Genomic DNA, 25405 nt, shown 5'->3' on the forward strand with positions numbered 1-25405 from the left:
GCAATGTTTCATTGCAAATGTTAACTATAAAAATAAATTCTGAGTTGCAAATATGCAGTTTTGCATGTTTTTGCCTGATTCTGTGATTCTGTCTTCCATGTTCTGCAATGTGGGAGGTCGAATAAAATTCGAATCAGATACTACAAAAGGCAAGATTCTTGCAAGTAACAGGAGATGGTCTTTCTTTTAATAACGGAGCAGATTCATGTCCTTCTCTTGCTGTTTCTCCTCTTCTGATTTGAAAAATGTGTGATGTGACTGCTTGCACAGACTGTGAGGAAGTGATGAGGTGTGAAGATGAGAGTAAAATTTTGGACTTGGGCCACTTGATTCCATGGTGTTCATGACTTCCAGTGGCAACAAGCTTATGAAATGCGTAATCTGGGTGGGGTGAGGATGTTTATCCTGAAAGGGAAGGGATCAGACAAACTTCCATTCTTAGGTCTGTGGAAGAGAATATAATTTTGTCATGGCACATTCTAGATATACCAATATGTGGACGTTTAGAAGGCTACCTGTGCTTCCTTGATTGCAGAAAATAATAATTTACTGCAACTGTGCTGTGACATCCACAGGGTGCTGTGGTTAGTGCATTTCATCAGGTTAGTCCCCCTTAGCACCTGACAGTGATAGAGTAGCTCCTAGTCCTTGTCCCGTCTCTTACCCTGAGCAGAGACACACTCTTTCAGGGAAATGCCCACAGAACCATAACCATTCTAAGGGCCTTACAGGGTCTTGTAAGCAAAGGAAATAATAACAAAAAGAAACCTGCTGTTAGCTGAAGATAGTTTCTTTCCCTTAAAAACCAGTGCAGCAGTTTCAGGCAAATCACTGACATCAGTTTTGAAGGTCTTGCTCATTCTTCACTCAAACTGTCTGCAATCATGGGAACTCTTTGTCATCAGCTACATCACTCTTTGGGAGCTGTACGTGAAATTATATGTTTGTTGCTCTACTTACCTGGGTTGTCCTTGAGCTTTAGGCCATTTTTGCTCATCTTGACTGTACCCATTTCTTTCCTTTAGTCTCTATGTTCTGTATGCCCGCTAACATTATTTAACAGAAAGGGAACTTGGAATTTGAGGGAGAGGGACTAGTTTTGCACACTGCTGATTTAAGAACAAGTTTTATATCAGCGTAAGCCATGTGTATGTGTCTTATTGGGAGAAATGCATGTTTATGTATTTCTTTTTAAAAACATGTGGTTGTCTAAGTCCCATAATCTTCAACAAATTTAAGACACTGTTGAGGCCATGTTAACACTGAACAGTGGAATATGGTTTAATGATGTCTAAAGTACCAGGCTGAACTAATAATGGAAGAGCACCTGACTATACTTAACTAATTAAACTGGCTTGTTGACTGGGAGCAGTGCCATATTAAATTATGCTTTGGACCTCATTATCTATATGTATCTGTATTACCTGCACAGGGCTGCATGGTTGTTCCTAACTGGCTTTGATGTTAATGTACATTACTGAATGGAAAAAAACATTTGTTGTTAGCTAAAATATTGAGACGTACGACATTGACAGTTTCACAATATGTATGTGTAACTTTAAAAATACTTCTTTCTAATAGTGGAGGAAAGAATTATCTTGAAACTGCATCCAGTTTGCAATGGAATTGTAATACTGTGAAATCAAAGTCTGGCAAATGTTTTTACAAGTTAGGGAAAATAAAAAAATGTGGATTCCCCTGTGTAACTCCTATGGTGCATCTTGAATTATTTCCTAATGGCCATGTAATTGGTTAAACAAGTGACATCTCTTTCTACATGCTGCTTTCTAATGCATTTAGTAAATGTTACAACTTTTCATTTTGAGTAGAAGAACTACAGTCTTCAATAATGAAAATAAGGTGACACTTAAGTGAATATTTAAAGACAATACATAAGCTTTTTTCTTAGAAAATGCTGATAAAATTTAGAATTTTAACAGCATCAAATGTGTACATAGAGTTAGTAAAAATTATATTACCTCTATTTTTTCACGTCAAGATGTAGTTACGTATAACAGGACATAAATAATAATCTAAATACCTTTCAGATTACACAGCTTTCAACTCCTCTTTAGCGACATATTACAAATTATTTTTAAAAGTCTTAAAAATTACTTTTAAATATGCTACCATAAAATAATTTTTTGATGTCTTTTGTTTCACTGTGAAGAGTAATGAATAAGATATATACGATACTTCTCTAATTCTAAGCAAAGTTCAGACCAGATTTTTATACAGCTTTTATGTAAGGTCCCACAGGAAAAAAATCACGTCTATAAATTTACAAATGTAATTTTCTATTATTGGATTTATTATTTGGTTTTTATTCAGTATAAAAATATACTTTGGTCATTTATTTATTGAAAAAATCCAGCACTCAGCTGTTATGCTTATTATGAGAATGTTTCTAAGGGTAAAAATGAGTAAAAGCTGATAAGGGTATGTGCAGTTCCCAGTGGCTTATCTACAGAAGGTGGAATCATAGCTATTCTGTATCTTCATTTATGTAGTAATACAGTAAGAAAAGACAGCATTTTCTTCAAACTGGTTGAAGTGCATAAAAAACCAAAACAAATGTATACATTTTTTTGCATACATGGAAGTCTAAAAAAATTAGATGAGAGAACTAGGATGTCGTGCTTTAAATGAGGCTGTTGATAGTATGGTGAGAATGTAAAATCTGTGGAAGGGAAGGCATCAATGCGGACAATGTTTTTGCTGTATACTTTGTGTTCTGATATATGTATCTATAGATAGATAGATGGATAGATATATTGCTTGGTTAAGAAGAAGAATCTAAAGATTAGTGTAAAGAGTAAACTCCTTGCTTGCAGTGTGAAGCGAATGCAAAAGCACTTCACCAAAGAAAATATTTAGGAAGGTCAAAGGGAAGCAAGCATAGCTAAACAGCAGTGTGAATGTGGATATTAAAAGCAAGATGTTCTTCAGAAAACATAAATTGTGTCTCAGGAAGGTAGATGCATGTCAGGAAAAGATTTTTTTTTTTTTTTTTATTTTTTTTTAGCAATAATTTGCTGGAGTTATAAATATTAATTATAAAACTAGTAGTAGATCATCAAGGTGAGCAGGCAGTCAGAGAAGACAAGGCCATGGGTGAGGAACAAAAAATTTTTTTCTATATCTGCATTCACAGAAGAGTTTGGAAAGGTTCTTAAACAGTTTTTTACAGAGCAGAAAGAGTTTTCTCAGTGCAACTTGCAATTTCTAAGCAAGAGAAGGTGTTACAGAATAAATCATGAGAACAACATAGTATTCACTCAACAGTTTTAAAGGAACTTGGAAATGAAATGAGTGAGCAAAGGATTGCTCTAACTGTCAATATCCTGCTTAAAAGTGTTTTTTGTGAGAGGCTTGGTTGGTAGGGAACAAATTTTAATCCTTGATATTTCCCTTGATTCACATTTAATCTGCTTGACTCTTCTGCTGGATGAATCAATAGAAATTATAATTAAGAATACAATTACTGGATATGTAGGTAAGTATAATATGCTGGGCAAGAGTGAAGGTTGTGTTTGTGAAGGAGAAGCATGCCTCTGCTGGAGTTCTTTTGAAGCATCAACAATCATGCTAACGAGGGAATACTTTAAAAGAAAAAACTAACTTTCCTGTTAAAATAATGTTCCTTGAACAACTGTAGATGACTGCTGCATGGGAGATGTATTTAGAGTTGGGATGTGTAGGATAGTTGATACCCATGAATTTACAGGTCCTAGTTTTCATGTAGTGACATAATAAATATGAAACTTTGTAGTGGAGGGTGCATAGTGGTTTGGTTTGTTTTTGTATTTTTACTGTGAATAGGCATACAATCTTTTGATTTTTTTTTTATAGGACTACAAAGTTATTATTTAGCTTGATTCCTGCCTTACTAACTGTATCGGTTCAAGAAAGCTTGAGAAGTAGTTTAGTAGTTTCCATATTATAAGGCACTATGAAATAAATAATGGTATTGATGTAGTATTGACATGTTTATGCTTTTTAAATAGATGTCGCTGTGAGTAGGCTTCGAAGATTTTTTTTTTTTAGTTACAATGTTCACAAGTTTTGGAAGTACTATTTGGTTTACTTGCTGTTGATATTTTTTAAAGTAATCTTTGCAGCCAAGATCTGTATAACTATTTAAAAATTATTTATAATTATGCCGCTGCAGAATGTTACTGGTGGTAGGTGTATTTGTGGAACTAATGCTTTCCAAATGTACTTTTTTCTCTAAATATATTTTGAAATTTCCTATAAATCTTAGTAAAAACATGGTAGAAGTTAGTAACTTTGGGTTTATGTTTTACTCCTTTGTTTTGATCACTTCATTTATAATGAGAAAGTAATACATTTAATCAAAGTACCCTTTTAATAAAAGAGTATTACTCTTAGATACTCATAGATTTAATTGTTTTACGTGATTTTTTAAAATTTTTTTCTTAGGAAACTCTGAGCTGAAAGATAAAGAGGACCAGTTTGGAAGAACTCCACTTATGTACTGTGTATTGGCTGACAGGCTGGACTGTGCAGAGGCATTGCTGAAGGCTGGAGCCGATGTTAATAGAGCTGATCGTAGCCGAAGAACTGCCCTCCATCTTGCTGCACAAAAGGTAATTATATTAAAAGTGCTCTGACATTGTATAAAATTGTGGCATTCCCAACAGATATAAAGGAGATTTTCTAGATTTTCTTGTATTAAGTAAGCATGTTGTATCTTTGGAAGCTTTCATTATTTTAGAGGCAAATAATGCTATGATTTTTTTTTTAAAAAACTTGGCCCATCCCAAAGTAAATCTTTGGAGGGTTATTTTTAATTTTTTAATTGTTTTACTCAGTGTATTTGTAGCTGTCTGCAGAGACAGTATAATTCATTGCTGTTTAAGAACTTGTACTTTCTAGGAAAAATAGTCCTTGTCTGTTCTGGGACAGCCAATTCTAAGTAAAGACTAAATTTTGTGCATTCTGATACTCTTTAGGATGTTACTATTAATTTCAGTGGATATAAAATCATATACTGTAAATTATTAATGCTGTGTCTGAGAACTTCAAGGATATGGAATATCAAATCCTTTCCAGGACTAGGAGGGAAATGCATTAGTGTCTGTTTTTCCTTCTACAACTTCAGTCTATAATATTGTCCAATGACATTGTCCCACTGAAGAGGTGCTAAAGGAAGTATTCAACAATAAAATAAAAGGTAATTTAAAGTGTAACTTCAGAGCTGCAATAAATTTTGAGTGTGTTTAGAGCTGGGGGAGGTGTCCACAGTTAGAGGAGAATGACCAAACTGCTGACAGAAGGAAAAAAAAAAAGTGGGTTGGCTAGCTAACCAAGGAGTTTGAGTTCATAAACTATGAAAAAGACTCCACAGAGAAGATTAAAAACTCATACTGAAAGGAACAGCTTTTTATTTACTATTTTAGCTTTTATGGTATGTTTAAAACTAACTGCTCAAAGTTAAAGTTGTTTTGGCTATCTAATCTGTGTCTTTTGGTGCCAGTTAGAATGCCTGCCATGATTCTGTTTATAACAACTTGCCCCTGTTCGTAATAATTCACATTGTTCAGATGTTTTATATAATTTTCAATGTAGTGTGCATTTTATTTTGTTTTATTTTAGTTAGGTTTACCTAAAGGTAGCTGTAGTATGGTCACAGTATTTAGTAAGGAAGGATGTATGTAATTGAATAGAGAACCGTTTGGGAAGAATATAGGATGACATTGTTCAGTCACACTTGCATGGGCGTCCATAGGGACTGTGTGGTCTGTGTTACTGCATCTCTTATTAATATTTTCAATTTACAAATTCCTTAGGTAAAAATGCAAACTAAAAACTAGTTTGAGTGCATTCTTGAAATGTGTACAGTAATGCACTATATTGCTTGACTACCATCGTAATCATAGAATCTTTGGCTTCGAAGGGGCCCTTTAAGGTCATCTAGTCCAACCTCCCCTGCAATGAGCAGGGACATCTTCAACTAGATCAGCTTGCTCAGAGCTCCGTCCAACCTGAATTTGAATGTTTCCAGGGATGGGGCATCTCCCACCTCTCTGGGCAACCTGTGCCAGTGTTTTACCACCCTCATTGTGAAAAATTTCTTCCTTAGATCTAGTCTAAATCTGTGTAGGTTATAGTTGGGTTAAAATAGGCTAATTCACCTATTTGATGAATGTATCTACATATCATAACACCCTGATGAAATATTTCAGTCATCATCATAACCTTATCTCTAGTGTACCATGGTTAACTTCGTACTTCTCAGTGACCACCTTACTATGAATGTTGTTTCGAAGATAAGTATTTCATAAACATAACAATGTCAGAGACTTAAAAAATTGCTATAAGATACTATATTTGCCTAGTGTTCATACAGGCTTTAGATTTTATGACCTGATAGGCAAATAAGCATTTTAAAATATTAAAAACTTAATTTTAAAAATTACATTTTCCCCAGGTTTTTAAAATCTTGTTTAGCGTATTAAAACAATATGAATTCTTGTTTAAATCTTTGTCTATATGTTCATATTGTGGATATTTGTATTGCAGCTATTCAAGGCAAGAGATATTTTGCCTTGGCATAATACCCTTGAACTGCATGTACTCTCCAGTTCCTTTATGTTGTGCTGCAATCATGAAAGGGCAGTTTGTACCATAGGATACTTGGACCATCTTAGATTTGTTTTCAGGTGACAATGCAGGTGAAAAAAAAGGTACTGTCTTTACCTCATGCTGTTTTAGCAGAAGATTTCGTGCTGTTACCCACTTACTGTGTAATGTACTAGATAGATGTGATTCACCCCATAGCCATGTTAGTGCTTGAGCCATCATAGTGCTGGGGTGACAACAAGCAGTCTGCCCTTGCAGATGCTCTGGATTTGGCTGACTGCTTAGCTGTCCTGTAAAACTGTGTTCCGTGCCTTCTGAGCAGTTACTCACTATTGGTGTCATCTTACGAAATTAACATTTCATGTGTGTAAAATTTTGTCATCAGTCTTTCCTTATTAACATTTTAAGATCTGCATGTCTGTCATGAATGCATTCTGCAAAATACATAAAATTAAAATTTAGAACAACTTCATGTTCCACACAGTTTTGTCTATTTAAACAGTGATTTGCATTCTTCCTATTCCTCTCTGATACTTGTGGTTTATGTTCTCCTCTAATATAAGGGCTAATTTTTTTTCTTCCCTCAAGTAAAAAAAAATAAATTTCCTCAGTAACCAAAACTAAAAGTTGACTTTCAGACAGAAAAAGAAAAATGCTGTAAGACCACCCATTTCCAAAATTTTGTGGTCAATGTTGATTAATCATGAATCTACATATTTACCAGGGCCACTTTATAGGGTTTTTTTGTTTTCAAGCTTGTGAGTCAGTCACTGTCCTGCACTTCTTCAAAACAGGTTTACATGACTTTCTGAATCTCCATTCATTTGTAGTCACAGAATGACAGTGCTTGGAGATTTCAAATTCCTAAACTGCACTTGAGTTCCATCCTCATTTTAATTTTCTTTGGAGAGAGAAGTTAAGATTGATGTACAGACCTTTACATGCAACCAGTGAAGAGGCAGGAAAGAGAAGAGACTTTTCCCACACAAGTTCTCAACTAAAGCAGATGAATATAAAATTGTTAGGTTTCCTGAGTATGAACCTTCTTCTCTAGGTACTAGAATTACTTTTGCCCTTTTTTGCTGTCTCTTGGGAGTGCTTTGGGAACACATCTTACTCATTAGATTGCAGCAGACATCCTGAGGGCTAGAGTTTTTGCCAGAATGTTTGAGTCTCTTTAGGTTATCATTCTGCAGGCTTCCTTTACATGTCTCTTTACAGGAGTTCTTCTGAAACTGTCTTGCAGTTGATTTGGCAAAAAAATGGTCTCTGCTGTATTTGGGAGCCACAGAGCTGTCTCAGAGGCAAAGCATTTGTGAGAAGATATTCTTCTAATGCCAAACAGAAAGAATGATTTAGCCATCTTGCACAGAGGAAGCTGAATGTCTTCCTTCATGTGTTTAGATTCAAGGTGGTGACTCTCCCACAAATAATGCTGGTTATTGAAAGAAAAATTGGTTTCATTCGCTGCAGGGTGCTTTTTGCCTTTTGTCTGTCAGAGGATCTTGCAATACTTCTTTCCCTCAGTATCAGCTAAAACTACAGCCGATATAAGGTTCTTTCCTTTCTTTTCTCTCCAGCATCAAATAACTGTGCAAAGGTATTGGTAGAAATGCCTGCTTACTTGAGATGAAACTATTCCTGTTTGTCTGTCTGGAGACTTCACTGAAGGACTAGCCAACATGCCAGTTCATGTCTTTCAGTCCTAGTAAAATCATGTGCATGTTTTTTTTTTATCCCTGTTATAGAACAAACATTCAGGTATGTGGCATAGCCCCAAACTCAATCATAAATCATCAGTATTATATAAAACGAATTAGGAGTCTTAATCACCTTTCTTCTCTAAGATGGATTTCTGTTTGGATAGGACTTAAATGAATAGCTGTAACATCATTCCATTAACACTTACATAACTAGCTTGACTACACCTGTGTGATTTACAAGCCTGGCTAGAACTGGTGAGTGTGTGTTTACGTATACATATGTACATACCAGCTCTCAATTATGTTTTATTTTTATTTTTAACTTCCACCTTTTTGCAAGTTATATACTTCCAACTATTGTCTGCAGAAGAAAGACAACTTTTGCTCCCCATCATGTTTCTTATTACTGCTGCATAAGGATTTTACTTAGTAAAAGCATTTCTTCCAGTCCTCCAAAAAGGCAGCAATCGCATCCCATGATCAAAATTCAAATCCTCATTAGCTGATAATACAGAGGTTCTTCCTAAATTACAGGTAAAAATTACAGAATTACCCGTTGGTCACAGAAAACGTTATCTGATATGATAGGAGGGTCTCACAGTACTTCCTCAATCCTTCACCTTTTCCTAATGGCATCTCTAACTCCTTTTTAAGTAGTTTATTATTTGCAGTTTCATAGTTGATCTCTTCAGAAGACCCGAGTTCTTCTGGTGCACTCAAGTACCTTTGCTTGTTGTCCCACAAGTGTCCTACCAGTCATCTTTCAGAACTGAGTTGTCAAAAGCTGTATTTTGCTTTGGATATCAATGAACAGTATCAAAATTTCTGCACTTGACATAAATGCTCTCCATAGGCTCTATCAAAAATACTTATGATAGCATAGCTAGGCAGACTGACCTATGCTATTCCATGTTCTTTCAGTTCCAAGGGTTTCAACATAGGTAAAAAGTGAGGGTGACCTAATTATTTCAGTAACCCCGTCTAATGTGTTTTTAATATCTAGGTCATCTTTACCAGTTAGTGAGGAAACTGGGGTCTCAGAACTCAAAGTCTCTGTGTCATCCTTGTCTTGCCATGCTTCGTCCAAATGGCTTTTGTCACTGGAGCATGTCTATAAAGCAATACCTGGAAAGATATATCAGCTTCTAAACAAAGAGTTCTTGTAATCTCTCTCTCTCAGACTTCATTAATGTCATTCTCGAAGTAAGAGTTAAGATATTCTTTTATTTATTGGTCCAGCTAGCCACCTTTCTGTGATAGCAGATTAAGTGTAAGTGTTCTCACACCTTTCTTTGCAGAAAGTTCCTAAAGTTAATGAGGTAGGGTCAGAAATTTCAGCTGATAATACTACTTGAAATAGCAATGCTTTTTGAAAACAACTATGGTTATACATTGGTATGATAACTTTTGCTGAGTGGTTGCTTAATGATAATAATTATATTCTTAATGTTGTCTTCCATTTGGTGATAGACATCCTTTGTATTACAGCTTTTAAGCTTTATACCTCTGTTGGTCTGGAAAAGATTCTTAGCATGAGTAAGGAGCTAGAAAGTTAAAGTCTTTGCTTAAATGTAACAAATATATCTTTTACTCTTGATGAAAAATATTTAAAATTTACTACAATGCAATGTGATGCAATGGGGTGAGAATAATCTCAAGTAACTGTGGAAATTTACATTGCAGACATCTAAATCTGAGCTAGTCATCTAGACCACTTTTAAAGTTAATGTGCTTTAGGGTGCAGTTCATTCACCCTAGATTAAAGATGAGTACCTTAGGACACACTGACCAGCCAAGTCATCCTTTTAGGCATCTGACTGATGTAGGTTTTTATGTCATCGATGTCTAAATTGTGACAAATTAATCTTACCCAAGGCATACATTTTTTAGCAAGGTATCTTTTTCAAATCTTCATTGACATGATCTTTTGTAGTATTTGTCTTTTTTTCATCAGGACTTACGATGGAGATGTTTGTCATGGTTTAACCCCACCAGCAACTAAGCACCACTCAGACACTTGCTCACTCCCCACGGTGGGATGGGGGAGAGAATTGGAAGAGTAAAAGTGAGGAAACTTATGGTTTGAGATAAAGACAGTTTAATAGGGAAAGCAAAAGCTGCGCACACAAGCAAAACAAACCAAGGAATTCATTCACCACTCCCTATGGGTAGGCAGGTGTTCAGCCATCTCCAGGCAAGCAGGGCTCCATCATTCGCTACGGTTACTTGGGAAGGCAAACACCATCACTCTGAATGTCCTCCCCTCCCCTTCCTTCTGCTTCCCTCAGCTTTATGTACTGAGCATGACATCGTATGGTATGGAATATCGCTTTGGCTAGCCTGGGTCAGCTGTCCTGGCTGTGTCCCCTCCCAGCTCCCCGTGCACCCCCAGCTTCCTCGCTGGCAGCCCAGCATGAGGAACGGGCCAGTCTGTGACTGCTTAGCGACAACCCAAAACATTAGGATGTTATCAAAATTTTTTCATCCCAAATCAAAAACACAGCCTCATACCAGCTTCTATGAAAGAAATTAACTCTATCTCAGCTGAAACCAGGACAGTGTTTCAGTCTTTATAGGCAGGCGGCCATATATATGAAGTAAGTTACATGGTTTTTCTTCTTGGGCCCATTATAAAGGTAGAATGTTTTAGTCTCTGTTGTTAAAATGGACAGATCTCCCAAGCAATTTTGAAAGGATGCACACCCTTTAAAAAAAAAAAAGAAAAAAGAAAAGAAGGAGAGGTCATGTCAACTCCAGAAAATTTAAATTAAAAACCAATCAAACAAATAAGAACTCAAAACCCCAAACCTACCAGAAAATGATACGAGTGCACCTGTGAAAATTGCCATAGGAGTTTCAGAGGACAGTTGTGACTTCATGAACGTGGATGTAATTTACCAGGAGCTGATACAGTGATTGATTGCAACAGAGGTAAAATCATTAATATAATTTGCCAGTGATTTCACACTGAGGAATTGTGTTACTATGTGGGTACAGATCATTTAAGCTGGTAGAACTTAGATTATTGTGAAATAAACATGCTGTAGAGACAGATATGTGTACTGGGATTGTGATTTAACTAGACATTCATTTTTACTTGTAAGCATTCTGGTAGCAATTTGCTTCTAGTCCTAAATTGCAACTTGCTTAAACACCCACATGTGATACTTCTGAATGGAAATGTTTCTACATAGCCAAATTATCTGTATATGATTTTTTCATTTATCTTCCATTAAGTAATTCCAGTTTAATATAAGAAGAAAACAAGCCTGCATTGTTCAGAATTTCTCACAGAGGATGCTCACTTAGTAGCAATCTGTTTACAGAAGTAACAATCTCTATGAATTCCCCAGGCAGAGCCTTTTGTGTTAACAGGGATAGAAGAAAAAATTCAATAGTTTTATTGCTGGATGCTAATAATATGCATTTAAAATAATGCATCAGGATGCTTAACTGTCAGGAGGATATTAATTTTGGCTTCAGGAAGATTAATACCACTCCAGTGGGAAAATGTGGCTTTCACAGTCTAGAAGTATTAAATATTCTGTAGGTTATATTAATTCTTTGCTGACACAGTTATTAATAATTAACAGTACATCCAGGATGCAGTTAGGAATTCTGTGTAAGGTAGCAGGGTATGTTTTAATGATCTTTAATTGTAATTTTTCTTAAACTGGAGAAGATTTTTGTTCCTGTATACTCACCAGTAACCACACAGGTAAACAAGAAAGTAAGAAAAGACAGCCTGTGGCCAGGATAAGACATGGCAGAAAATTAGAAACAGAAGGTAGCCTTTAGAATAAGCTTATAAAAGCTTATTGACAATTCTTACCACATGAGTACAGTCAAGGTAGTCCAAGAGTCCCCAAACCGGAATGTTGTTTCCCCTTTCTTGTCCAAGTAAAAGATGTTTGCTTTAAAAGTTCCTAAAGAAAACTTGCCCAAGAGCAAGCTTATACATTTTTCTCTCACTACCTTTTTCAAGGTGTATTTCCTGGAGCTCAGGAATCATTGCAGAGTCTCTCAAATCATTCATAAGGCATTATTTGAACGGCATAAAAGAGCACATGTGCTTCTGACTTTCTTTTCCAATCTATATCACGAAACCAAATAATCAGGGTGCCTTTCCGAGATGGTGGCGGTCAGTTCATGTTCTTTTTTCCCTAGTCTGGTAACATTCTGTGATGTTTCCCCTTAAGTGAGAGCTCATAATAAGTAATATTAATTCTGCACTTATAGTAGGTTCATGAAGTAGGAATGAGCTTTCCATTCATTGTGTCGTACTTTCATGTGGATGTACAATTTGACTAAATTTGAAAAATCTGGACAAACCAAGGTATGAAACAGGTATGTTGGCCAACCAGCCAGAAGAGGTGATTTTTTTTTTTTTTTTTTACATGCAGGACTAGAGTTTTCTCTGTGCTTAATTAAGCCGCAGAGAATAACTGATACAAATGATTTCTTTACTTTCCCGAACAAAGGGTTCTGTCTAGTGACTGCAGCCTGAAGATGCTCAAGGGCAGAAGGTACAGTTCCTTGTATGTGTTTTGTATGTGTTGTATTACAGATAAGCTGATCTAGCTACCAAAGTGCTGGTCCTGTCCATGGCCTTCCCCGACCCCTTTTCACAACTGCAGAACTACTCACTGTTCGGTGAGTTGACAGAAAATGAACTCTACAAAACAGTGATTCATTTTCTGCCTGTTTAGCACAAGTCCTCATGCTCCCAAACGCTTTTTCACTATTGGCTGTGCTGATGCTACTGTTGATCTGTGCTGTAAGCCTAATTGAAATGGTTAAAAATAACTACAGGAAAAGTTTAGGAAGAAAAAACATTGTTACAGGGAACTGATTTACAATATGGTTCTCCAGAAAGTTGTGCTGTCACTGCTGAGGAAGAATAATAAAGCAGCCAGAGACTGTGCAAGGCTGGAAATTCCTAAATGAACCTTGACATAATGAAAAATATTCTTAAAACCTTTGGTAAGAATTTAGCAGTGTTCTGGGACAGGGACAAGGGAACCTTTTCAAAGGTTTTTTTTTTTTGTGTGTGTGATGAATAGCAGCTGTGGCTTTCTTTCAGGATCTTATGTATCTCGAATTCTGTTACAGACTGTTCTTTAGGTTTCATTAATACTTCCATTTGCCTCTGCATTAACCTGTCTTGATTCAGTGATCAGTGAGCAAAATACTGAAATATGAAATGGTGATCTTGAAGTCAAAGTGTTGATCCCCTCTTATGAAACTCAGCATTCCAACATAGCTCTATGGCCTCTTAAATTTCACTATTTCTCCACTGAAACGTGCAGGGTGGCTAGAACATGTTTGTACACAAAAAAACTACAAGATAGAAGCATGTAGCTAGAGAGTGAAAAATGATTGGTCTGAAAAGGTTTGAGGAAATCAAGCAACACTAGATACTATGAGAATAGTCAGTATACTGTCTTGTATATGCTTCAGAAATTCTATATCTTGATTCATTAGTGCATCACAGATGTGAAGGAGAGGGAAAGCTTTCCACGTCAGTTGTAGTAAACATTATAGAGCAGCATAATTGAAGCAGGAAGCTTGACAACAGTTTTGTTGGTGGAGAGCTTGATTTAGGCACTACTTTGCAAGATCAGTATGTTAGTCTCGTATTTTCAGGCAATACATGTTCAGCTTACACACTTTGGCATGCCTTGTAACAGCGCAAGAACATGCACACTGTTGGTCGCTCATTAAATGTTCAAGTCACTATAATCATTTGGTATCCAGCAATCATCTGTCTCTACTGTCAAACTATGGGTGAAAATCTTGGCAGTTCTTTTGTCTGTGGAAGATAAAGCTGTAGAAATACTGTTCCACAAGTCAGGTTTCGGGTGCACAGCAAATACTAAGGCATCTGAATTTGATTTCTCACTGGTTATATGTTAGTATGAAATCACATTTTAAGGCAAGGCTATGCAAAAATTTACTTGCCAAAGTAGCTCTTTTGACTTCAAGTTCAAGATCAGAATTTCAGAGTAGATAAAGATCAGACTCTGTCTCTATACAGGCTATACTGATAAATATGGTGTGAATGTCTATAGGCTACGGCACATGTAAAATTGACGTAAATTATTTTAGTAACTGTTAGCTACTAAACTTACTTATTCTGATAAAACACGTTTTAAAATATTGCTTGCAATTTGTGTCCACCTCCCTGAACATACCTACTTCCCAGCAAGTTGTTTTGAGCATCAAAGGAATTATAGCATGGCTAAACAAAACATACAGTGTCTGTTACTGTCTTTGGCTAGGATTGGATTGTGAAAGAGAACAAATAAAGCTGGCTGAGGCACTAAAATGCATTACACTATAAATGTCTGACAGGTTTGCTCTGTAGCCTGCTGTAGACAGAATGCTTCTATCTACTTCCACTTGTAATATCAAAATACTGTTTTTCCCCTTTTAGAGTAGTAGAAGCAAAAGCTGAAGGTGGATGGGGAAGGTTCAAAGAGAGGGTTTGCAGCAGAAACACTTGTGGTGTGTTTAGACAAATACTACATAGTAGAGTATATTTGTATGTAAAGGGATGGACCAAGTGTAGTGCCTTCTGTTTTACATGTAGATGAATTGGTGATCTCCAGTTGCCTGTAGCAGTTGATGTTTCAGACTGGCAGCTGGCACTGTAACATTCATATTTTGAAGGATTTTCTTTTAATTGTGAGGGTTGCAAGCCTAATTTAAAAGCAGAAAAAAGAATAAATACATCTACGGTTTTTGTGAATATGAATGGATTAGCTCTGGCTATGTGTTCAGTTATGATTCTCAGGGAGGCACATCTCCTGGAGCACACCTTGAAAAACATAGTGGTATATCATTTCTGATTCTGACCCGTAATGGTGGAGAAGATTCACACCTACCAAGAATACTGATCATAAACGAAATATTATAAACAAGTCTTTCAGAAGAGGAGTCAGGAATAATAATGGGGGAGACAGCTCGTTGGGTTAATAAGTCTAAAACTTATACAAGGACATTTACAGATTTTGCTGGTGTGGTTAGAAATTAAGAGTAGTAATTTTTCTTCACTGCTTGGCACCAGCTAGTCCTCTAGTATAACATTGTTTTTTAGCCATCTGTTGTTGTTTGACCCCAGTAGGCAGCTCAGCCTCACACAGCCGCTCGCTCAGTCCCCCCGTGGAGGGATGGGGGAGAGAATCAGAAGAGTAAAAGGAAGAAAACTCGTGGGTTGAGACAGTTTAATAGGGAAAGCAGAAGCCGTGCATGCCAGCAAAACACAACAAGGAATTCATTCACCCCTTCCCATGGGCAAGCAGGTGTTCAGCCATCTCCAGGAAAGCAGGGCACTGATTATGTGCACTGATTACTTGGGAAGATAGATGCCATCATTCCGAATGTCCCCCTGCCCCTTCCTCCTTTTTCCCCCAGCTTTATATGCTGAGCATGATGTCACGTGGTATGGAATATCCCTTTGGTCAGTTGGGGTCAGCTGTCCCAGCTGTGTCCCCTCCCAACTTCTTGTGCACCCCCAGCCCACTCACTGGTGGGGTGGTGTGAGAAACAGAAAAGGCCTTGACCGTATGTAAGCACTGCTCAGCAGTAACTAAAACATCCCTGTGTTATCAACACTGTTTCCAGCAGAAATCCAAAACATAGCCCCCTACTAGCCACTCTGAAGAAAATTAACTCTGTCCCAGCTAAAACCAGCACACCATCATAGTTAAAGGTTGGACTTGATGATCTTGAAGGTCCTTTCCAACCTAGTGATTCTGTTAAAAAAACTGAACAGGCCTTGAAATAATAAAAAGGAAAAGAAGCCTAAATGAGAATGCTTTTAATGAACTAGGTAAAATCAAATTTGGAGAATGATATGTATTCCTTTCCTCTGTAAATCAGGTATGTGTTAGAAAGAACTAGAGTCTGCTAAATAAGTAGAGGCCATAGCAGTGAATGTAACCAAGGGTAAGTAGGAGGTTTATATAAACAATAATGGAATTTCTCATGCTGGAAAACGTGAACAGCTCCTGAGAACGCCGCGGGCTCACTGTCGCCAGCACAGGCCAAAAATGCCTTTGTGTGATTTAAGAGTTTCATGTGAATTAAGAGTTTGGGATGAGTTTGCCCCGTGCCCGCCGGCGCGGGGTGTCGGGCCGGGCGCGCCGCTAGAGGTCTCCTTGGGCACGGGAGGGTGCTGCTGCCGGCGCTCCGCGGCCGGCCCGCAGCTGCGAACCTAAGCAGTTAAAGCAGTGTGAGGACAAACACTACACAGTTTGATATTTTTTTTTTTTTTTCTCCCCCTGAATAAATCTTTTTAAGTGTTTAGATTTTAGCTAGTATTATGTTGCACTTGCATGTAGTTCCCTATATCTGTATGGCCTAGATGTTACACAGGAACATTTTCCTCAGTTAAACTGTAGGTTTTTCCGGAGTAGAATAGCTCATGTCTTATTCCTTCTTTAACTAAAGAAGCTTGTCTTTTATTTAGGTTTTAATGTAATTTGATTTAATATTATTTTATTGTTAGTAATTAATTTCAGAAGCGTAGGAATTCCTTGCTGGAAAATACATTCTTCTTGGCATAGTTGAGAAATCAACTAATTAATTATGGCCGGGCAGTACTACTTGCTTTTCAACTGTTTCAAGAACTTGCTTATTTTTACTCACATTATTTTTGTGCTTGCATGTTCTTAACAATGTTCCCGTGGTTGTGGTATTTTATTTGGGGTTTTTTTAATGTTCTCTTCCAGTTGTTTGTTGCATTAAAAAGCCTCCGTTCAGGGACTGCGCCTGTGATCTCGCTGTTAATGTTTTTGGGTAGCACCACTGTAAAAATAATAACTGTTGTTGCTACTTTTCAGTTTGCCTTAGAGTGATGTGACTTGTGAGGTCCTATGTTTTATTAGATACTAGAAACAGGCTCTTTTTTTCCTTGAGAAACAATTGAAGAATATGTGTAATGATAAATTCACATGATGTATTCTTGGCTTATATCACTCCACTAAAAAGAAACGAAAATTTCATAGGTATTAAATGCAATAACTGCAACTGTAGCATCTCTCTGTCATGTAGCTTTGTACTGGGTTTCCTTTTTTAGTGATGTAAATCCTTGCATGATAAGAAAGCTTCCCAGCTCAAGCTTGGTTTTCTGGGGTTAATTTTCCTGGAGTTTCTGCCTGGGCTTGGGAAGAGCTCTGTACAAAGGGAGTCAGTACAGCCTAGTGGAGAGCATAGTCATGAGCATTTGCATCCCTGGAATGTTTTTATTGACAAACGGTAGTCTGGTATTGACATTTGTGTCCCTTGATGATACTTCTATCCTAGCTTATCTTTGCTGGTCAAATGCCTTAATTGTTCTGGCCTTTAATTCAGTCAAAGTTGGAGCACGAGTGGAAGAGAAAAGAGAAGGAACAGGTCTAACGGAGCATCAAGCTTGAGCTGTGAAGCTGCTGGCAACGATCAACCTGTCATAATGTTATGATTTGTTCATTTTTATACCATTTATTAGCCTTTACTTGTTGTGCCATTTGGCCTCCAGGGCAGATAAAGTGCTGTCTAATTTGGTAGGTTTGCTTCTGTCAGAGTGGCCTCGACAGAGAAGGTGTTAGCTGTAGTGACAAATAATCAATAGCTGTCGTTGTCATGAGGAGCATGAGTAGTTGGGCCTTTCATCTGGAGGATTAGAGGTCTAATTGGATTGAGAATAGGGAGGGTGGGCTGTTGGGTAACCCTGTCAGCTGTGTTAAGCTGTCAAATGTCAGCCTTCCTGAAAGGAAGAAGGGATGGTTAGGTTTCAGAAACAAGGAAGAAGACGTATGAAAGCTTTTTAAAAAGTAATAGGTAGAAAAGTAGAATAGGCTAATACACGCTTTAACCCCTTCTTGTTTAATTATATATCTCTCCAGTTAATGAGGATGCGTGGTGTGCGCTCTCTCTGTATCTCGCTTGCTCTCATGCAGAGACAGAATTTGTGTGAAACAGATTTGGCAGCATGATACCAAATCGGACTGGTTCTATGTCTTGAGAAAAAGCCGGTTAACTACTCAGATGGGGAATATGAATGGGAAAGGTTATGACGTAGGAGAGGTAAATATCTACCAATGGAGGGAATCGCTTAGCAGAAGCGAAAAAGAAACTGAATATTTTGTTTTAATATTTTGTTGAAAGATTTGGCAGTCTGATAGTTCCAATATGTTTTTTGAGATATCAGCAGTTGTTTCAGTGTTGGTGGAAGTAGAATAAGTACTATGATTCAGTCCTGCATTGGATGGTAAAATTGTCAGTTGAACTTGGTATTTTCTTACAGTTGTTGCCTTTGATCCCTTGCTCTTTGCCTGTTTCTTGGAGAAAAATTTGCATTGTTCTAAAGAAGATAAATCCAATGAAAGAATCATTGTGCTAGTAGATCAAAATTTTTTTTTTTCAGATTAATGTCTTAGGAGTTTTACACTACTAATATTTACCGTACCAGAATAAATAATAGGACTAGATTTTAAAGGAGAATTTGTTTGTTTATAAAATTACTAAAATAGTGGTACATCTTAACTGTAACCATACTGGTATCTCTTTCTCTATGTAACACATTTTTCCTGAGATCAGTAGTACATGTCCAAAGTTATCCTTCATATAACTGGCCATCTTTCACAAGGAGCTAGCATCCTTAACTGCTGGTGACCTTGAAATAGCTTTTTTTTGGGGGGGGAAGCCCTTTATTTTGTATTGGCTAATTAAAAAAAAGGCGGTTTTATGTTTTTCTTCTTTTTTATAAGCTTTTAGATTTTTTTAAAATCTCATAGATTTCTTTTCTGGTTTTGATCACTTATTCTGCACTAGTGGTTTTACTATTGGTGTTTCTGTTTGGATTGATCCCCCTGTCGCTCCCCTCTCTTCTACACCAGTTATTGATGGCCATTTGGACTCATGGCAGTATATTTACTGGTGGTCTACTTTAAATGCTAGCAAATCCATCCCTAATCTCAGGTTTATCTTTGTAGGTTAGTACAATGCTCTGAGTGTTTCAGAAGCAGATATCTTGAATGTTATTATCTGTTACCATGTTTCAATCGCTAATGTGTCAGAAATTGTGGCTTTTTTCCTCTTTTAGATTGACTGCCGTGCTCCCAAAGACCCATCTTTGTGTGAGATTCTGGATTTATGGGTCTTGAATCATTTTTGCTTTTGCAGTTAGTTATCTGACAGATATTGTACCTCTGTCATTTCTAGTCTAGGCTTTATCAGAGCTAAGCTTCTAACTTTTCTCATAATCCAGTTCTCTGCCTCATCTTTCCCTCTCTGTTTTGTTTCATTGCTTCCCCAACTCTCACTTCATGATCTTGGTATTTAGTTTTGAGTCTTTATAATCTGATTTAATCATATTTAACGTTCTGGTGTAAGCTCTAGGAAGACAGATGAAGAATTGAGATAATGGCCTTCTCTTGCAGATCTAATTGTGGTGAAGATAGCTGAGATTGCTGAGCTGCAAGAGAAGTACTATGCTGCTGTGTCCGGATTGGCTCCAGTATCCACAATATCCATGATGCTGACCCAGTGTTTCTACACTGTTGTAGTCTGCGCTATAGAAGCACTGTGGTAAAGTGGGCTTTTTCCTGATAACAAAATAAGACCTGGCCCGTTTATTACTTGAAGAGTTTTAAATAGTATTTTTAGCTAGTTTAGCTGTCCATTCTTCTGAAAAATTACTTTTTTGTCAAGTTCCTGCTTTATCTTTATTCATTGTGATGAGATGTGTCATAATTCAGTATCTTAATTTCCAGAGCTTTACCTAATACTTTCTACCAAAATCCTTGCCCTTTTTTTTTTTTCCGGACAATTTCCTTGCCATGACAATGATCTGCAGTTTCCCCATTTTCTCCCCTTCTTAGTCTAGCTAGAACATCACTGTTGGTGGTGTTTTCTTTCTCTTCTTCTCCAGCAATGTCACAGCTATTTTTATTAACCTAATTGACTTATTTTCATTATACAAACTACTCTTTCTCATTTTCAAGCACAATGTAATTTCACTTCTCTGCATCTCTGTTCTGCTTCTTGCTCTGTTAACTCTCCTCACTTTCACCATTTGGCTTTATATCTTCTTTTACCATGTTTCCTGAGCTTGAAATAAGCTTTCATGATCCAGACTGCCAAAGAGGATATTATCAGGCCCAAAACTTACATTGTGCTATCATACTAATGTCTCTGTTGAGCTGTCTTGATCTCAAGCATTTCAGATTTCATTAAAAAAAATAAAAAAAGAAATTCCTTCAACTGCAGTGATTTTCTAAAAGATTTTGAAAATATTATCAAGCGCAAGGCATGGTGGCAGATCATAGAGTAGCCCTGCTTGTGTTGTGTTTCCTAGTGAAAAGGAACTAATTCTGCATAGCATATGGAATGATGTCTTAAATATCTGTACAGCCAGCTGGTAGAATTACTTTATTTTCATCTATCAAATTCACAGTCGTACTTTTATGAGTAAAATGAGCCCCCTGTCTGGGCTGATGACTTGCCCATTTTACTTTTTCATATCTTTTCTAAGCTCTCTTCTATAGTGATAATTTTGCAGGCTGATATCGATAAATAAAATAATTCATATTAGTTTATGAAGAAAGTCAGTTAAAAGAATGAGAATGTGAAGAGATCTTGTCCTAAAAAAAAAACTTAGCTGACCACGTAAGGCAAAAAAAAAAAAAAAAAAAAAAATTGGTGCATAACTTAAACTTATATGTTTTGTTGGGAAGACGGACTAGAACTGAACAGTATGCAGATATGCTTTAGGACAGTTAGGAAAAATTCTGCCCAGCGAAGGCAAGTACTTTGTACAGGCATAAGCAGTGCTTTTTCTACAGAACATTATTCCACATTGCTTGATGTTTGGCTCTTTTAAGTTGACTTAATAATCCTAGTTTTCAACTGCTAGGTCTCTTTTGCACACTGTTATCAAATGGCTGTCCCTCTCTTGCATTTTGTTTTATTCAAAGGATAGGGGAAAATTTCTCCAGGATTTGAATTTGAAAAATAATGGTTGCATCTTAAAAAAGTGATATTTTCTAAACGTGGTACTATACCTGGAGTGTTACAGTTCATATCTGAATAGATTTAATTTTGTTTCACTTATTGCTTATTCACTTATTCACTTATTGCTTTTTCACTTATTCACTTATTGCTAATTCACTTACTGTTCTTTTAGCATGTTTAAGCATTGTGGCATCCCCTGGTGCACAAGAGACTTGCCTAGCTCTTCTCCCGGGACATTGATGTCTGCTGCCAAGTCTGTACCTTAAAAAATAGCTTTACGGGCAAAGGCATCTCCCTGTTTGAGTGTCCTTTATAAAACATCTTTCTTGCATTAATTGCCCATCTGTGATTGACCTCACGACTGATCTTTAATGGTTAGAAAAAGAAATACTGTTGTTGGGATTGAGAAACTGCTTACTTGGTTATGTCTAGATTTGGCACTGACAAATTAAAACAGGGCTATCACTAGTATTAGCTCATAAGTTTGGCTGATTCAGTCTTGTGAGCTGTTCCGTGATTTCTGTTTGAATGAGGTGACTTTTTCTGGGTATTCTGTAGTAAAAAGTGAAGGTATTTGTTTTCACTGATTATAAATGTTATTATAATTTTAAGTGAATTATTTTTTTGTTAAATGTTTCCAAATACACTTCAATAAATGTAGTACCAGCAATAGATCATTTTGAAATAGGGGCACCTTTCTGCTGAATTCTCCAGGAATCTTCTATCAGGTGTCTGACACGTCCTTAATCTGATGTTCAGGCTTGTCATTTGAATCAATAGTATACTAGATAGGATGTCTTCAGCATGCAAGGCTATTGCCATAGAAGGTATTTGAAAAATAAATCCAGATCTTATGGCCAGCCACAAACTCCAGGAGCACTAATCTTTCATTTGTCTCTCTTTTTGTCTGTAAACAGTTGGTTAAATTGTTGATTAAAGAGAATTAGGTGAATCACACTCAAGTCAAAATGGATATATATAAACTACATAAGCAAATTCTCTTGTTTCCAGGAAAGTGACAGCTAATGTCAGCATTTCATAAAATGCAAAATTAATTTACCTTACGTATTAAAATTAGCTTTTTTTTTTTTTACATGTTTTTTCAATGTTCTATTAGTGTGGTATAGATTTGGGAAGAGTTTAAGAAACACCAAGCTTGAATTGTTATTTCAACTGCCTCTAGTATGAACAAAGAGAAATAGATCTAGTACTTATATTACTGTAAGGATGTAGTTTGAGTAGCTTACTAAGGCTTTGATTTATTTATCAGTACTGTAAGTAGATTCTGCCTTATGTTTAGATCTCAAAGATCACTGTAGTGTCTACAGAAGCTATAAAATATTTCATTATATAAAAGTAGGTTCAAGAGTCTCAATAATTATTTAAAGTAAGGGTAAACCTACCTTTATTGCAGGTTATTTTCATTATGGGCTGTCTGTCTACTTCTGTAACAGTTCTGGAAGTTTCACTGTGGCTGGAGAACTTTTCTCATAGAATAGGATTTGGTATGTAGTTTTCTAATTATTTCACACAATGGTTTGTTACAGGACTTAAGATGTTTGAAATATACTTAAATCAATGAAAAGAGACAGATTTATTTTCAAATAACACAGCAGCTAAAGTCATAACAAAAAATCTGGGAAGATAGGCTCAACAAAAGTATATATGAAAAGTTTTCACTTTGCAAGCATTGCTCCTTCCAGGATTCTGTAAGAACATCACATGCGCAAGCCCTTAGAGAGGTGCAGTTAAGAAACACAAGGCAGTAGTGACACAGTACTGATCAGAGCGATGCTGAGTAGCAATGGCAATTAGTTTGCTTCCAGATAAAACAGTACTGCACAAAATTGGGATAAAAAGTGAGAAGTTTGAACTTGTAGCTGTTACTGAGAACATGTTTTTTAGGTAGAATTCTATCATGGGTTATACTGTTCTTTATAACATTTGTATTAGATTTTTAAATAGAAATCTGAACATAGCGTAGAGATATATCTAGAAGAATGGAAAATCATATGAAGTCTGTCTAAATGTAGGTTTGTCCTCTTAAAGTATGAGCTTACACAATTTAAAAATGTTGTGGGTAAGCAGATTGTGGAAGGGGTTTTTTTTGTCTTTCTAAAATACTTTTGAGCAACCATCATAACTTGTCTTATGACTCTGGAAGAGAGGTGGGAAGTTTAGGAGGCATTAGGTAATGCATGTATAACTAAGCAATAGGAGACTTGGACATCTGCAAAACAGCAGTTATGTGAGGTATACAGATAATTACTAAAAATGGGAAGAACATTATAAATATGGGCATAAATCAAAACTTTAATAGGATTTGAGAAGAATATGAATATATGAAAATGCCAGTTTTAAAAGGAAAGACATATATTTCAGGGATATATTTTCTTAGTTTTTTAACACTAATCTTAGTTCAAGACTCTTCAACTTAAAGCCATTAAGCTGCAGAAAATGAATGCAGTAAATGTTTTCCAGTACTTGTATTTTTGGGGAGGAAGGAATCAGTACTTGCTGCCAAATTTTTCAAATCACAATATGTTTGAAATGCAATATTTCTTGAAAACTTATTCTTTGATTCTTTATGAAGAGGTGGGCAGTCATCCTGTAAATGTGGATTATGTGTCTCAGGTTTTCTCGTAAATCCCCAGAGATTGTGTGTTGTGGGTACTTCTGCCTGAATGACTTCAAAAGAACACTACAGGAAAACAAGTTCAGTAACAGTAGAAGAGATCAACTGGAAATGAGAATGCTAATTGCATTTTCATCCTTGAAGTGTTTTTCGCATGAAAGCCACTAATTTCTATAGGTAGACCATCAAATTTAGAGCTGAAGAGCTGAGAACACTACACAGAAACGGCATGTACAGACCATAGATAAATGAGGTCAAAGGCTCTAAGATGCAAACAGCTGTCTTCCTTCACCTTATGCTGGGAAAGAGTTTTACCTTGGCTTTTACAGCGCTGGTCAGTTGTCTTCTCTATTGTATTCTTTGACGGTGTGCCAGTTGATAGTTCCATCTATTCCTATGGAAACCAAGATACTGAAGCCAATCTTGCAAGAGGCTTTAGGAAGAAATGCTCTAAGTTCAGATGCTGCCTTGCTTTCAGTCAAAATGTTTGATAGTCAGAACTGGCCTCAAGTTGTACTGATGTTCTTGGCTGATGTATTGCCTAAGATGCTTTGCCAGATGGATGAACATGTTCAGCTTGGAAACTGGTAAATAAGGTTTCTATTCAGCTGTCTGAGGGGTTCTCTCCAGTTGAGTGTTTTACTTTTGAGTCTAGGATGCTGCTAACAAAGTTGCTAAAAGGATATTTTGTGAGATTAAACCCAGTGTCAAAATCAGTGATGTTTTTGCCATGCTTGACTTGAAAGGATTAGCAAGACATCGCATATTTAAATCTGCCAGTGGTTTCTTAGATAGAAGACATGGCATCATCCTTGTCCACGCAGAGGTAATAAATAGCTTACAGATTTTTTTTTTTCAAAACTGTAGTTTAGTGACTGACTGTTAAAGGTTATGTCTAAAGCAATAATCCTAAAGATTTTCTTTTACTTACTTTTTCAGTTACATTTTTAATCAAGGAGTTAACTGCTTGGTTTTGCTCAAATTAAGACTACACTTGATTTCAAGTTTCCTTGAATTAAACTGGACCAGCTGTGCTAGAAGTTGTTCCAGAGCTAGAAGAAATACTGGTTTGACTCCCTATAATTAATCAAGTTTACATTATTATGTTAATCAAGCTTACATTATTATATTTTATCTGTCAGTTCAGAGATGGGTTGTTTCCATTCACTATATTTTCAGTTACTCTGCAGCAGCTTTACTGAAGCTGCATGTGGAAATCAAGTCTTCTGACTGTCATCTGCCAGATGATTAGGGAGTGCAGAGACCAGGAAGGAGTAGTTTCTCTACTACCTCTGATGTGGTTTATAATGTAGTTCGGATAGACTACCACAGTGAGTAGACAGAAAAAATGAGCTAAGAATTATTATCTTCAGTGTCTAATTCTTGCCCAGCATACCAAGCATATGTCCCAAAAGTTGAGGGGAGTATTTGAAGGGATTATAACTGTTATGTTTAATAGAAA

General features: G+C 36.6%; 1 protein-coding gene across 1 annotated transcript in view; it reads left to right on the plus strand.

Moving 5' to 3' along the window:
- The window catches only part of INVS (inversin), a gene marked incomplete at its 3' end in the record, with an annotated part of 95457 nt that overhangs the window by 2860 nt on the left and 67192 nt on the right, over positions 1 to 25405 (plus strand). The window contains exon 2 of the mRNA XM_082014739.1: positions 4444 to 4610. Coding sequence (XP_081870865.1) covers positions 4444 to 4610 — 167 coding nt within the window. The remainder of the gene's footprint in view (positions 1 to 4443; positions 4611 to 25405) is intronic.

The sequence above is a fragment of the Phaethon aethereus genome (assembly GCF_964289735.1).
Source record: "Phaethon aethereus genome assembly, chromosome: 2".
Lineage (NCBI taxonomy): Eukaryota > Metazoa > Chordata > Aves > Phaethontiformes > Phaethontidae > Phaethon > Phaethon aethereus.